Genomic DNA, 14,301 nt, shown 5'->3' with positions numbered 1-14,301 from the left:
AAAATATAAAAAAACAAGTTAGTTTAAGTTCTAGCCAAAATACAAAATTAAACCAGCAAAAGAAACATTTTTTAATGGAATGGGATAAAAATGAAAAATATTTTTATCAGTATATTATTAACAATGTAAAACAAGAATAAAATGCCATTTCTATTGTATGAAAATATTTAAGAATTGAAAGAAAAAGCATTCTAAACAGTAATTTGGAATTATCCTTATTGACCCAGAAAGATCCCACCAGCAGCTCGACATATTATCCCTAATAGGTCAAAGACAAAAAGGTCCTACATATTTCAAAAATTCACAGGAGCCATTTTGTGGTAATGAAGAACAGGAAATAAAAAAGATGCTTATCTATTGGGAAATAGCATAACAAATTATGGAATATGCAGTAAAAAAACAATGTTGATGAAAAATGTATGAGAAACCTGGAAAAACTTAAATTAACTGAAGCAGAATGAATAAGCAAAATTAAGAACATACATAGGATGGATCTAAAAGGATACAGATACCTGTGGCTATGAATATATTATGTGACTAAAATGGCCAAGAGTAGTCCAAGAATTAAGAAAATTTATCTCCCTCCCTCCTTTACAGATCAGAGACACTTCATAGACTGTAGTAGTAGCTATGAGATTTATTTTTTCCTCCCTTTTTCTTACTTCTTCCCAGGAATAACTCATTAGTTAGGAAGGCGTGAGGGACATTTTCAGAAATGAAGGGTTACATTAAAAAATAGCTAAATTTAATAAACTGGAAGAAAACTTTGTATTTTTGGGAATTATTTAAATCATTTGACTTATAGGAGGGAAAAAAAGGCAAAATTATTGCCTGTATGCCTCAAATTCTAAAATTTTATCACAAAGATAATTCTATGCAAAGTTAAATTGCTGTGGAGTGATTCTATTGAATTTCTAAAAGTATGTTGAAGTTACATTTCTTAAAGAATCTTGCTTTAAAAAAAAAAAAATCTCTTGCTTAAAAAAAAAATACTCCATGAACATTCAATTTGATCCAAAAGAGAATAATACAATAATTAATACAATACAATACAATCTAATACAATAAGAATTTATTAAGCATTAACTTAGGTAAGACTATGCTAGTCACTGGGGACACAAAATAAAAAAATAACCCATGTCCCTCAACAATTTACATTGTACTTCTAAGAATTCTAAGAGGTGGAAATGAGAAGAGATAACCTGGTCTACAATCTAAGCATAGGAACAAGACAGTACAAGAAATAACGGATTTGGAGAACAGCCAAACAATAAGGTCAATTTGACTAGAATGCAGAATGAAGGGAAAATTAAGCCTATAAAAGTTGCTCAATATGAACCATGAAGAGCTTTAAAAAAAAACCAAAGGTATGTTTTACATTTTGTCCAAAAGGCAACAGGATCCACTGAAAGAACCTGAGTACCTGACTAGGGCTATAGGAATATTCATTTGGAACTGATGCAAAGTGAGCAGAGGGCAAGAGATCATACTCAGTTAACAGCAATATTTTATGATAATCAACTATGAAAGACTTAGGTAATCTGATTAGTACACTGATCCAAGACAATTTCAAAGGACATATGATGAAAATCGGAATCTACTTCTGGAAAGCGATCTCATTAACTCGTTAAGAGCAGATTCAGATATATTTTTTTCACTATATTTGTCTTGCCTTTTTTTGACAACATGGCTAGTATGAAAATGTTTTGCATGACTTCACATGTATAATTCATATCATCTTGCTTGCCTTCTCAATGGGTGGAGAAGAGACTAAGTAGGAAAGGAATTTGGAATTTAAAATGTTTAAAAAAAAAACTCACATTAAATAATTTGAGATGGGGTAATAATTTAGTAGTTATGTGGAGTGTACCAGGAGGTAAGAATCCATCCCAGGTCTTAAATCTTACTGTAACTTGGCTCACCAACATCTCTTTTATTATTAGCAGAGGCATACTTAGTAATATTATAAATTGCAATTCTAGTGACTGAAACAAAATGCAAACACTACTCAGGAAAAACCTTTGAATTTAGGACAGGAAAGAATGTCCACACAAGACGACTAAAGGTATTTGGGAGAAAGGTACCTGAAATGATAATGGTATAATAAATTTTATACTGAAGCGTATCCCAACTATTTACATCTCTGCCTAAGTAACCAAGATCCAGGGCTTAAGGGGTTTAATCATTTACATCATAGTAGATTTTGTTAGGCTATAGGAATTTTAAAAGAGTGTACTTTGTATCAAACCTATGAGCATTTAAGGTATATATATTCGTGGTCCTGTCAATAAAAATTGAATAGTAATTACTGAATTCTTTTGTTTGGCCTCCTGATTGTCACTCTTCATCTCACTACAGAAGCTGGACTCCAACAGTGATGCTCGAACAGGGAGCTGAGCCTTGCATGAGTGGAAATTCATATGAGTGAACAGAGCTTCCATGAAAGGGCAAGCACTTAGACACAAGTGTACAATTCAGGTAAGTGAGGAATTAAATAATAAAAAGTGAGAATAAATTGGAGGGGAGAGGGGGAAGGTGATCACCACCTTTATTACTGGAAATAATTTAGCATTAGAAATTGTTTTTCACCAGACTGACACAGGGGAAAGATATCAAATATAAGCTATCAGATATCATAAAGGAATATGTATAAGATAAAATTTATAAAATTGGTTATTGTTCAGTTGATATTAATATATTATACATATTGTATTCTAAATAAGGCAAAATCAATCAGATAGCAGGGACTAAGAATAATATCTGAAAATATTAATTAGTTAAAAGGAAAAGGACTGGGAGATCTTCCAATTTCTGCATTCTCTATTTTGGCATATTTCTCCAACCCTCAGAGACAGTTTCCTTAAATCCTTAAAGTAAATTCTTTTATCAGTACCCTGTAGGAAGACAGGAGGGCAGAAACTGTGAAGTTTGAATGCTGGAAGAGGGAAAGAATTATCACCTTCTTCCTTTCCCCAGGCTTCCTATTCAGATCTCTCTCATAGACACAAACCCCCCAAAAAGTCAAATTCTTATATCTAGGGAACTAGTTCACAGAATACTTTAAGAGAACTAAAAGAAAAGATATGTTGTTGAGCCAAGTTACGGTAAGATTGCAGACTTGGGATGAATTCTTACCTCCTGGCCTTCTACAATGGAGATTCTATTGGAGAAGAGAAAGGTTTGAGACTGGGAAACCAATTAGGAGGCTACTGTAATAGGCCAGAAAAAAGTAATAAAGAACCTAAACTAAGATGTTAGCTGTATGACAGAAAGGGATTAACATGAGAGATATTTTATATAGAAGGAAAAATGATAAGAAATGCCAAGTGACTGGATATGTGGGCCAAATAAAGAGACAAGGAAAGATAAAAATTAAGTCATGGTTCTTGACTTATGAAACTTAGAACTGTAGGGTCAATTATAATAAAATATGGCTTGCATGGACTGCATAGAGTAATACTTCCCATTTACTTGAATTTGGAGGGTAGTTTATGGCAAAAAGGTTGTTTTTCAGCAACACTTCATTTTTGTTCTGGGCACCACATTTTTAAAGAAAGACATTAACTGGAAACTGTAGACTGTATAAAGAAGGGAAACAAAGATGGTAAGAGACCTGATATAAGGATCTGAACATGCTTAGCCTAAAAAGAAAAGATTGAGGAAGATATGGTGACCATCATGGTCAATTATTTGAAAGGCTATCATATTTAAGAGGATTATATTTGTACTGTTTGGCCCTAGAAGACAGAACTAGAACCAATAGGTGCAGAGTCCAATTTAGGTTCAACAACAGGAAAAACTACGTAATAATTAGATCTGTCCAAAATGGAAGGGTACCCTCACATGGTAGTGAATTCTACTTTTCTACTTCATTAGACTAAAACAGCAACTGGATAAAGATTATGTGCATTATATTAGAGATTCCTTTGGTTAATAGATGGCTACTGAAGTACCTTCCAACTATCAAATTCTGTGATTCTTGCTGTGCTATTGCTATCTGCCTGCTGGCTTTCCTACCTAAAACAGCACAGACAAAATAGAATAGGATTTTCTTCTTTCCACTAATCTTTTTTTCCTACTAATTTAATAGAACACAGTATCATGTATTAGACATATATACAAGACATTGCAAGAAAATCAAAAAAGGAGTGTGGTACCAAGAATTAAATATATTATCTCAGATATACTTTAATCAATGTATCTATCCCCTATCATAATCAAGATACTATGGCTTTCCAAATGCAGAACAAGACTAAAAAAAATTTTTTTTTGGTTGCTATATGTCATACTTTTAAACTCATTTTGAATTTGCATTCCAGATCTCTTTCACATTCTGTACTTCTGGAGCCAAGTTTTAAAGTTTACATTTATCCCTTTTAAATTCTAGCTTAGTAGATAGGGACCATTGAGTCCTCCTATAAACTTTTTTTTAATTTTTAGACTGTCATTCACTGTGTTAGTTCTCCCTTTCATAATCATGCTTTATCTCCTATGTAAAGTTCAAACCCATACTTTAAAGTCAAACTAAATATTGTCATCACCTTCATGAAACCTTCCCTAGTCTTCTAGCCCAAGTAAAAAAAGAAAAAAAGAAAAAGCCTTTTCCACATTCAGCCTACCAACATATTTTCTTGGCACTTCCCTAATATAGTTAAGATTTTATATGTGAATTTGTCATATCCCACTAGACTGTGAACTCCTTGGATCGCTAATGCCTAAGCACAGAATTCCATATACAATTGGCAAACTGATTAAATAATGTTTGTTTAATTATATTTAAAATACTATGTAGGACTAACAAGTCTTATTCCCTGAGGAGCCAAAAATAAAAGGACAACACACAGAAAAGATTAGGCATAATTGTTCAGGAAAAACTAGAATGCAATAGAGCTTGAGCTCTCTTCTGGTTTAACATTTACTACTATATATTCTTAACTCTATTTCATACTTCAAATGACTAAAAGATTTAGGCAACAAAAACTAGAGGCAAATAAGGAAGCAAATTTGATCTCAGAGTGATAACTGAGACTCTGGATGGGAATACTTTCTTCAAAAGAAACTGAATAACTCACATGAGGAAATCCAGGGAGCAAAGCAGGGGAAGCAATATGGAAAACATTTGGATGTAGGTCAGTAGAAGGGAAAATAAGAAATTTGTTATTAGAATATACTACAGACCACTTAAATATAAAGAATAAATAAATGAATGTTTAGGAAACAGATCTCAAGTCTGGTACAGCCAAGCAACTACAAACCTTTTTGCTTATCTTAATAATTCTAGTCTTTCGGACCTGGCCATCCTCAGCAACGAGATCAACCAAATCATTTCCAATGGAGCAGTAATGAACTGAACCAGCTACGCCCAGAGAAAGAACTCTGGGAGATGACTAAAAACCATTACATTGAATTCCCAATACCTATATTTATGCCCACCTGCATTTTTGATTTCCTTCACAAGCTAAATGTACAATATTTCAAAGTCTGATTCTTTTTGTACAGCAAAATAACGTTTTGGTCATGTATACTTATTGTGTATCTAATTTATATTTTAATGTATTTAACATCTACTGGTCATCCTGCCATCTAGGGGAGGAGGTAGGGGGGTAAGAGGTGAAAAATTGGAACAAGAGGTTTGGCAATTGTTAATGCTGTAAAGTTACCCATACATATAACCTGTAAATAAAAGGCTATTAAATAAAAAAATAATAATAATAATTCTAGTCTTTAAAAAAATGGAAGAACTAATAAGGGGAAATTCTATTCTGAATCTGATTCTCATATCACTGCTGATGTGACTCCTGATGTGAGTGCTGTGAGCACTCCAGAACTGACTGCTGGAGTGAAAATGAAAGGATATCCTGAGAAGTGACCACTTTCTTGTAGAATTTGTAATAAAGAGAGTAAAGTCCAGTTAGCTTCTGATATGCCTTCTCATTTTGGCAGGGCAGAGAAAGGAAAGGGAGGATCCTATGGATTAAAATTCTACAGAGATAGCCTAGGAGAATTAAAAAAGACTCAAGAATAAAATACTTTACACATAAAAGGGAACAATTTCAATGAAGAAAAATAGGTAATACTTAAAAAGACTGATATGGGACAGGAACTCATCCAAAAATTGGAGGAAAAAAAAATGAATGGACAGAAGATTTAGAGAATATGGCACCACCCCATAGAAATATTCAGAAGTGCAAAAGTTAAGCATGTAAGGGAAGCTTAAGGATAGGGAGTTAGTGTAGTAGTGGGGAACTTAAAACCGTCATGATAATAGCACCAAAAAACAAGAGAGAACACAACAGTTCAATTTTTATTTTGCTTATTTTCTGTGCCAAGATATATGGCCTTTGGACTGGAAATGACAATTCAAATGGTTAAAAGGGATATGATTATCTGAGATAAGAAAAGCAGACAGTAAGAGACTTAGTTGTCCTTTAAGGATTCAAGTCACTGAGCTTCAACAAACTACACATTTAGGTACCAAGATAACTAGCAGGTATGACGGCTAAACCACTGACAATAATACATTTATCTGAAAGATCATGGAAAGCAGAAGAGATACCAGAAGACTGAAGAAAGGTAAATGCCTCAATTTTCCAAAAAAAGCAAAGAATATACGCTGCAATTTATAAGCTAATGAGTTTGGCTTTGACTCCTAAGAAAATTGTAGGATAGATCATTAAAGTGATAGCTAGTAAAGATCCTTTACTTTAAGGGAAGAGGTGATTACAATGAGTCAGCACAGCTTCTTCAAGAACAGGTCATGCCAGACTATTTCCTTTTTTTGATAGGGCTACTCAACTGGTAAATCTGGGGAATCCTGTAGCTACAGTAATACCTAGATTATATGAAAGCATTAAATAAATTATGTCATATTATTCTTGTGAAGATGGAGAAACCAAACAATACAATTAATGAGATAACCAGCCAGATTCCAAGAGTAATTGTTAATGGTCAGATATCAATGTGGCAGGATATCTCCAATAGGGCACATCACTGATCTTGGCCTTAAAATTATAGAAAAGGTTTAGATGACCTTTTCATCAAATGTGCATCAAGCTTCAAAATAAAATTAACACAGTATGACAAGGATTAAGAGCTAAAAAGGATCTTGATATGCTGAACCCTGAACTGAAGATGAAATTCAATAGGGACAAATGTAGTCTTAAGTCTAATAATTAGGTTTTAAAAATCAACTTCTCAAGTAGAGAATGATTAAAACATAGTTAACAGTTTGTCTAAAAAAGATCTGGGGGTTTAAGTGGATTGCAAACTCAATATGAGTCAGCAATATGAAGCAGCAGCCAAAAAGGCTAATGCAATCTTGGGCTGCTTTAAGAGAAGTATGGTTTCCAGGAATAAGGTGTCCAAAAGCTCTGTTCTCTGCCCAAAGCCAGACCACATTTAGAATTCTGTATTCAGTTCTGAGCACTACAGTTTAAGAAGGAAATTAATAAGTCAAACAATGGTAAATAGTCTTGAATGTTATATGAAGATGAGTCAAAGGAATATGGGATGTTTACTTAGTCTGAAGAAAATTCTGAGAGGACATGACTTTTAACAAGTTATTTCAAGTTCCAACTTCTCATATGGAAAAAAAATTAAGAGTTGTTCAATTTGGCCCCAAAGGGCAGGACCAGTAGCACTGGGTAGAAGTTGCCTAGAGGCAAATTCAAGCTTGATGTCAAAAAATCTTCCTATAAAAACTTAAAGTAGTCCAAAAGCAGAATGTGCTGGCCAAGGAAGTGGTGATCTTGGAGGTCTTCAAAGAGTAGATGACCACTTAGGTAACTACAGTGCCTTTTGATTATGTGATAGACTAGGTAGCTACTAAGGCCCCCATCACATATCAAATTCTGTTAAAAAAAAAAAAATCATCTCAATAAGAAAAGCTAAGTTGCATGGCTTATTTTTCATCACTTGAATTTTATTTTATAATCATTATCATTTGGGAAATTCAGGCTTCACTTATTCTTTGGCAGGAGAGAAGAGGCAGCTAGCTAGGTGATGTAGTGAGAGCATTGGGCCTGGAGAATCAGGAAGATACAAGTTCAAATTCAGCCTCATACACTTACTCTCAGTAAACCTTGTCAATTTAGACAGTCATTGTGTAGACTATAAGTAAATTACTCAACTTAGCTCAGTTTATTCACTTGTAAAGGAGATAATAAAGCACTTAGCAAAGTTGCTGTAAGGATCAAATAGTTCCCAGCACAGAGTAGGCACTTTATAAATGCTTATTCCTGTTTCCTGATAACACTCCAAATGTGAACACACTGCAAAAATACTCAATCTGAAATGGGTATTTGGTTACAATTTAGGGTGGTGCCAGATCCACAAATTCATCAAGCATAGGAAATCCTAGTGTGGAATCTTCCTCAATCAATGTATATTTAAAACTGTTCTGTAACTTACAGCCTGGGAACTAAAATTCTAAATAATATAAAAATATACTAAAATACAAAACCATGTAGTTATTTTAAAAGTTACTAAGATTTGACAGATCACATTAATTTACATTGCTAATTATAAAGAATTAATATGTTAACTGCAAAGTATTCATACTTGTTAAATAAAATCTTAACATAATTCAGAATGACGCTGGTCTTATTTTTGCAATATTAACAGTATACAAAGATAAAACATTTCTCTGGATTTTTAGATTACTTATGCTGCTGAAAGGTTATTTTATTTACTAGTTGAAATACATTGCTTATGACATCATTGAGAAGTACAACTATCTAATGGAACTTATTAGGACTGACTACATGAGTATTCGAATGAACCAAAAGCAATTATTCCCAACAGCAATAGACATGTAAATTGTTTTTAACTAAGAGGCAAGCCTATACATTCTAAAACTTAAATTATTTTAGCAAAATATTCTAAATTTAGCAATTTTACCTAGAAATGATTTTGATTACAAAAAAAAAAAAAAAAAAAAAACTTAAGTGTACTCTTTTCCTCAGATCAACAGAAACATCTTAAAATCTTAGTATCTGATTATATGACTTTTTTTTTCCACTCATAAAATGGGAAGGACAACCTTTCTTACTTTTTTTTCCCCCCTAAATGATTCTTTTATTTTAGAATAAATTAAGGCAAAGGAAGTAAACAGCACTTCTATAAACTACAAAAATCCAGTTACTAAAAACTGGATTACAACTTTAGTAGACTCTGGTAAATCCCAAAAGCTTACATAGCTTTAAAGACCATACTTTTTGAAAGTTATCAGAAAACTTATCTGAATAGTTCACCCTTAACCCTGAAAACTGTTATGTCTAATGTTACATAGTTACATACATGTATATGTGATTTACATATTGTCCCAATTCCAGGATCATCTATGACCTTTGAGGTATACACCCTTTAAAATGCTTATTTAAAAAAAAGTAACAAAAAAAATTCAATTAAAAATTTTAAAAATCCAATAATTCAAGTGACAAATTTTTATTTTGCACTATCATCTATTCTTCACCTTTCATAATACTTAAAAACAAACATTTCAGATGTTAAACACAGGCTCATAAAATTCATTACATTAGACAGCAAGGTGTTCATTAAGCAGGTTGCTTCTGATATATACTGACTTTGTGAATCTGGTTAAATAATCTGATTAAGCAGGTTGCTTCTGATATATACTGACTTTGTGAATCTGGTTAAATAATCTGACTTTACAATTAGTTGTTCTAAACTATAACTATTGGTTACCAAGACTTATACTATACTGGTAGAAGGTGTTTCCTCACTTCCATTTTGCAATGAAATCAAAAGCCTAGCTCCTAACCCTATCCTATTACTAAAAATAAAGACTATCATGAAACCATTAAACTTAACAATAGCATTATTTAAAGGGCACTATTCCCACATTAGTAGGTTAAAGAATGTAATGATTCATTCCAAATGAGATCCAACCCAAATGGATCACTGTGCTACCATACACAAGCTAAGAAATCGGGAGAGAAATGCCCAAAAGATGCTTCTTCAATAAATATTTCCTTCTCAATTTTTCATTGACTATTCGCTGAATACTTATTATGTAAAAGGCCCTATGCTAAGTAATAAAGAACATCCAAAGGAGCTCCTGTGCTCAAGGAATTTATTTAAACACTAATGATGAAGGATAGTATATGATAAATGCTAAATAGCTGTAGAGAAAATGAGAGTCATAGGCATTCAGAGGAAGGGAGGGAAGCACGTAACCTTTAGCATCCATGGAGAAAGAGTTATAAAGACAGATTCAGGAAAGTTGAATTTTCATCCCAATTCTGACAGGTGCCAGAGGTATAATCCTACCAAATGACTTAGTTTCTGAGCCTCAATTTAGTTATCGGAAATAGCTGTATCACCTACCTCATAGAACTGCTTTAAATCTTAATACACTACATATACCGCAAAATAACAGTATACTTATTGTGTATCTAATTTATATTTTAATATATTTAACATCTACTGGTCATCTTGCCAGCTGGGGGAGGGGGTGGGGGGGTAAGAGGTGAAAAATTGGAACAAGAGGTTTGGCAATTGTTAATGCTGTAAAGTTACCCATACATATAACCTGTAAATAAAAGGCTATTAAAAAAAAAAAAAAAAAAAAGAATATTGGTCACCAGGCAATTAACTTTTTTAGGGAACAGCACTTAATAAAAATAATAATAATACACTACATATGCATTATCAAATGAAATACACAAAGTAGGATACCAAAGTAATTTCTCAAAAGCTGATGTATATTTTACATAGGAAAAGAATATAAATATAGTCTGCTATTTATGACAAAGTTTTTTAGGCACTAGGATTTAACTCAATCTCATATTACTACTATCCATAAAAAAAAAAAAAAAAAAAACCTATCAAGAGAAAACAGGGAGGCATTTCTGAGGATGCAGGAAGCAGGAAAAAGCAGCTATTAGGCCTGATCTGACTGATACACAGACAGTGGCAGTGGACTCACTGGCTTGTGTCAGAGTACAATAAACACATGTGACCTCAAAGATAGGTAGAGAATTGTAACAAGAGCTTGTATTTACAGTCACTTTTCTGTTGTGGTCCTTTAAATGTGTTTATAAAGAATTCAGTGAACTCAGGAAGAGAGGGTAGGAGACTGTGGGATTGATGCCAAAGAAAACAAGGTGCCACATGTCAAAAGACTGAATGCCTAACACAAAGGGTAAAGGGCCATCCCCTCCACTACATCTAGAGCAAAGAGAAATTAGCTGCTTATTTAACAGTTAAGCACTGAAATTGTTTTCCATTCCTCTACCTTCCACATTACAATCCCTGCTTCGTTTTAGGACAGAAGACTGTGCCCCTTACTGAAAAAAAGGATGAGGACACTAACTAAACCAGCCTTCTTCCCTCTTGCCTGCCTTTTCGCTCTTGAGTCGTCTTCAGATAGCCCTAATTTCCTCACAAAACCCTCCTCCCAAAGCATCCGGATTTCTTCCAAGGTATTATTTTCCTTTCCTAAAGTTTCTTCAACCCCTGCCTCTGAACTCTCTGGTCTTCTTCACTGTTCCCAGCCTTCTCCTCGAGCGTCATCCTAACCATACCTTCACCTACTCTTTTCTTCCACTTCCCCACGGTCCTAGTCACAACAACAACAACAACAACAAAAGTCACTCAGTCCCCCCCAAACCATTTCTCCTTTTTCCCGGCTGCCCCCTCCCCTAAAACCTTCCTCGATCCCATTCGCTCCTACCAAGAACAACTTCCCCTACTTTCCCCGGGCCCTCCCCTCCCATCTCATCTTTGCCCCCCAGCTCAAGCCCTGGCTCCTCCCAGGACCCTCTCTGCCCCTAATTTTTAGCCGCTTCAGGTCCCTAACCCAGGACCTTCTCTTCTTTCCCCAGCTCCCTGCCTCCTCAGGCCTTTCCTGGGCTTCCCTCGGCCCCCAAGCCCCTTACTCCTGGCTCGGCCCGACAGGGCCCGGCCCGGGCTCCCGGCTCAGCGGTCCCTTCGGGGCCCCAGTCCGCCCTGTCCCGCCCGGGGCGGGCGCGCTGCCGGGCTCACCAGTTGGTCATGTCCAGGAAGAAGGCGCAGCCGGCCGGGTTGAGCTGGAAGCCGAGCAGCCGCTGGAACTCGGAGATGAGCACGTCCTTGTCGGTGGTGCCTAGGCAGCTGAACTTCTGCATCAGCTCCGGGTCCAGGTCCACGTCCATGCCCTCCATGGCGGGGGCCGGACAACTCCGCCGCCCAGACCGCCGCCGCCGCCGCCGCTACAACCGTGCCTCTCTCCGCCGCCGCCGCCGCTGGGCGCTGCTCCCCCGGCTCCACCCCCCCCACCCCCCGGAGCCGAGCCCGAGCCCGAGCCCGCTCCGCCCGGCTGAGGTAGGTAGGTAGGCCCCGGGCCTCTCACCGCTTCATGGGGGCAAAGTCTCGCTCGCTCTCGTTCTCGCTCTCACGCTCCGCGCTCGCCCCCGCCCCCACCCCCCGCCCCCCCCAGCGCCGCCGCGGCCGCCGCGGCCGCCGCCTCCTCCTCCGCCGCCTCCCCCCTGCTTCTCCAGACCTCCACCTCCACCTTATCCTTTCCCTCCTCCTCCCGCGCCGCACCCACTGCGCAGGCGCCGCGGCCCGGCGGGGGGTGGAGGGGGGCCACCCCCTCCCTGCCCCTTCCTCTCCCGAGTCCCCCCGCCCCTCAGTGACGTCACAACCCCGTGACGTCTCCCGCGTGACCTCAGCGCGGTGGAACGAGCGGGAGAGAAAGGGAGGGGAGAAGCGGAGGAGGAGGAGTGGGGGTGGGGTGGGGAGAATAGCCGATGTGCGTGCTCCTTGGTGGAGTGCTGGATGAAGGGGAAAAAAGAACCTCGAGAGGTCGTGGCCTGGCTAGGCTGCGCCCCCCGCCCCTAGTGAAAGATAACCACGGCCTGTTTAGGGGAGTTGCCTTTGCAGGTGTGACTTGGCAGTGGGAGTCAGTGCCTCCGTAACTTTTAACCCCAGCACTTTGCCTCCGTTTCCTGAGCTATAAAATGGAAATGATCCACTATATCGATGAAAAGTGGGGGCTGGAAGGCCACGCAGGGGGCACCTGGTAGGCGCTTAATGCTGGGGGGGGGGGGGAAGAATTGTGGGGCTTTTAGCTTAAAGAGCTCCGAACCAGAGGCTGCTGTTCCTTAGATGAAGAACTGAAGCAGACTGGGACTTGCTCAAGGGTAGACAAATAAGTGACCTCCTTTGAAACTGATCAACAGGAGAGGGGCAGAGAGAAAAAAAAGAGGGTGAAAATGAATATTTGATCCCAGATTTCCTGTTGAAAGGGATCTGAGTCGTTATATTTTAATATATTTAACATCTACTGGTCATCCTGCCATCTAGGGGAGGGGGTGGGGGGGGTAAGAGGTGAAAAATTGGAACAAGAGGTTTGGCAATTGTTAATGCTGTAAAGTTACCCATGTATATATCCTGTAAATAAAAGGCTATTAAAAAAATAAAATTAAAAAAAAAAAAAAAAAAAAAAGAAAGGGATCTGAGTCACCGAGTTGTGTATTCTAGAACCCCCAAGAGAAGAGTTCATCTAGGTCAGACCTTTATTTTACAGATTAGGAACGGGAGGCCTGTCCCAAGTATGGACTTGCCCAAGGTCACACAGGGAAGTCGGGAAAATAAAACAAGCCTATTAGTTATCCCAGTCCACTTTTTTTCCTTCCTAATAGTCAGCAAGCATTATTAAGCACTTAATGCCAAGGAGTGTATATTTAAAGATTCCAAAGTAAGATTCTTAGAGTAAAACAGCCTATACTATATATATTCTTAATGATAAACATTGACCTTAATTCAATATCACTATTTTTCATAAGCAGCCCTAAATATATTACCACTGTATATTTGCATACTTATATATGCATATTACAGTAATATTTATATACATATACATGTATTTGTTAATATTACATAAATGGTTGCATCTGTCTTCCAAAAGCCTGATGAGTATCCATATAACATTACACCCAAGCTGAGAGATAACTAAACACAATGTATATATAATACAAGCAAAACTCATCCTCATAAATTACAGGTTGCAATCAAAGATTTGGTCAACCCCGCACCAAAACCTGGCCAAGTCCAATTAACTTACTATCCCTGTCTGACATTAACAAACCTGTAACACACTCTCTGAATTAATGAATCTCAAAACTGAAAGGAACCTTACATATTACCTAGTAATTGCCAGAAGAGTAGGATGACAGGCTAGGAAGTTAATTGGCAGAATCAGAAATAATTTCTACATCCAAAAATTATTTTTTAACCACTACTCTTTTCAGCTGCTCTGGTTCCAGTCCTGCAGTGTCTGGGGCACCAGGAGGGTTA

The 14,301-nt window shown here is 37.3% G+C and overlaps 1 protein-coding gene across 6 annotated transcripts in view; it reads right to left on the bottom strand.

The window, feature by feature from the left end:
- The window catches only part of ILRUN (inflammation and lipid regulator with UBA-like and NBR1-like domains), a 142,473-nt gene extending 130,248 nt beyond the window's left edge, over positions 1-12,225 (bottom strand). For 2 of the 6 annotated variants that reach the window (XM_031965032.1, XM_031965035.1), the window contains exon 1: positions 12,007-12,225. In XM_031965032.1, coding sequence (XP_031820892.1) covers positions 12,007-12,164 — 158 coding nt within the window. In that variant the 5' untranslated portion in view covers positions 12,165-12,225. The remainder of the gene's footprint in view (positions 1-12,006) is intronic. The other 4 variants (XM_031965034.1, XM_031965036.1, XM_031965037.1 and 1 more) reach the window with 3 other exon arrangements.
- Between the last annotated feature and the right edge of the window lie 2,076 nt (positions 12,226-14,301).

The sequence above is a fragment of the Sarcophilus harrisii genome, chromosome 4 (assembly GCF_902635505.1).
Source record: "Sarcophilus harrisii chromosome 4, mSarHar1.11, whole genome shotgun sequence".
Lineage (NCBI taxonomy): Eukaryota > Metazoa > Chordata > Mammalia > Dasyuromorphia > Dasyuridae > Sarcophilus > Sarcophilus harrisii.
This window is presented reverse-complemented; position numbering and strand designations above follow the sequence as displayed.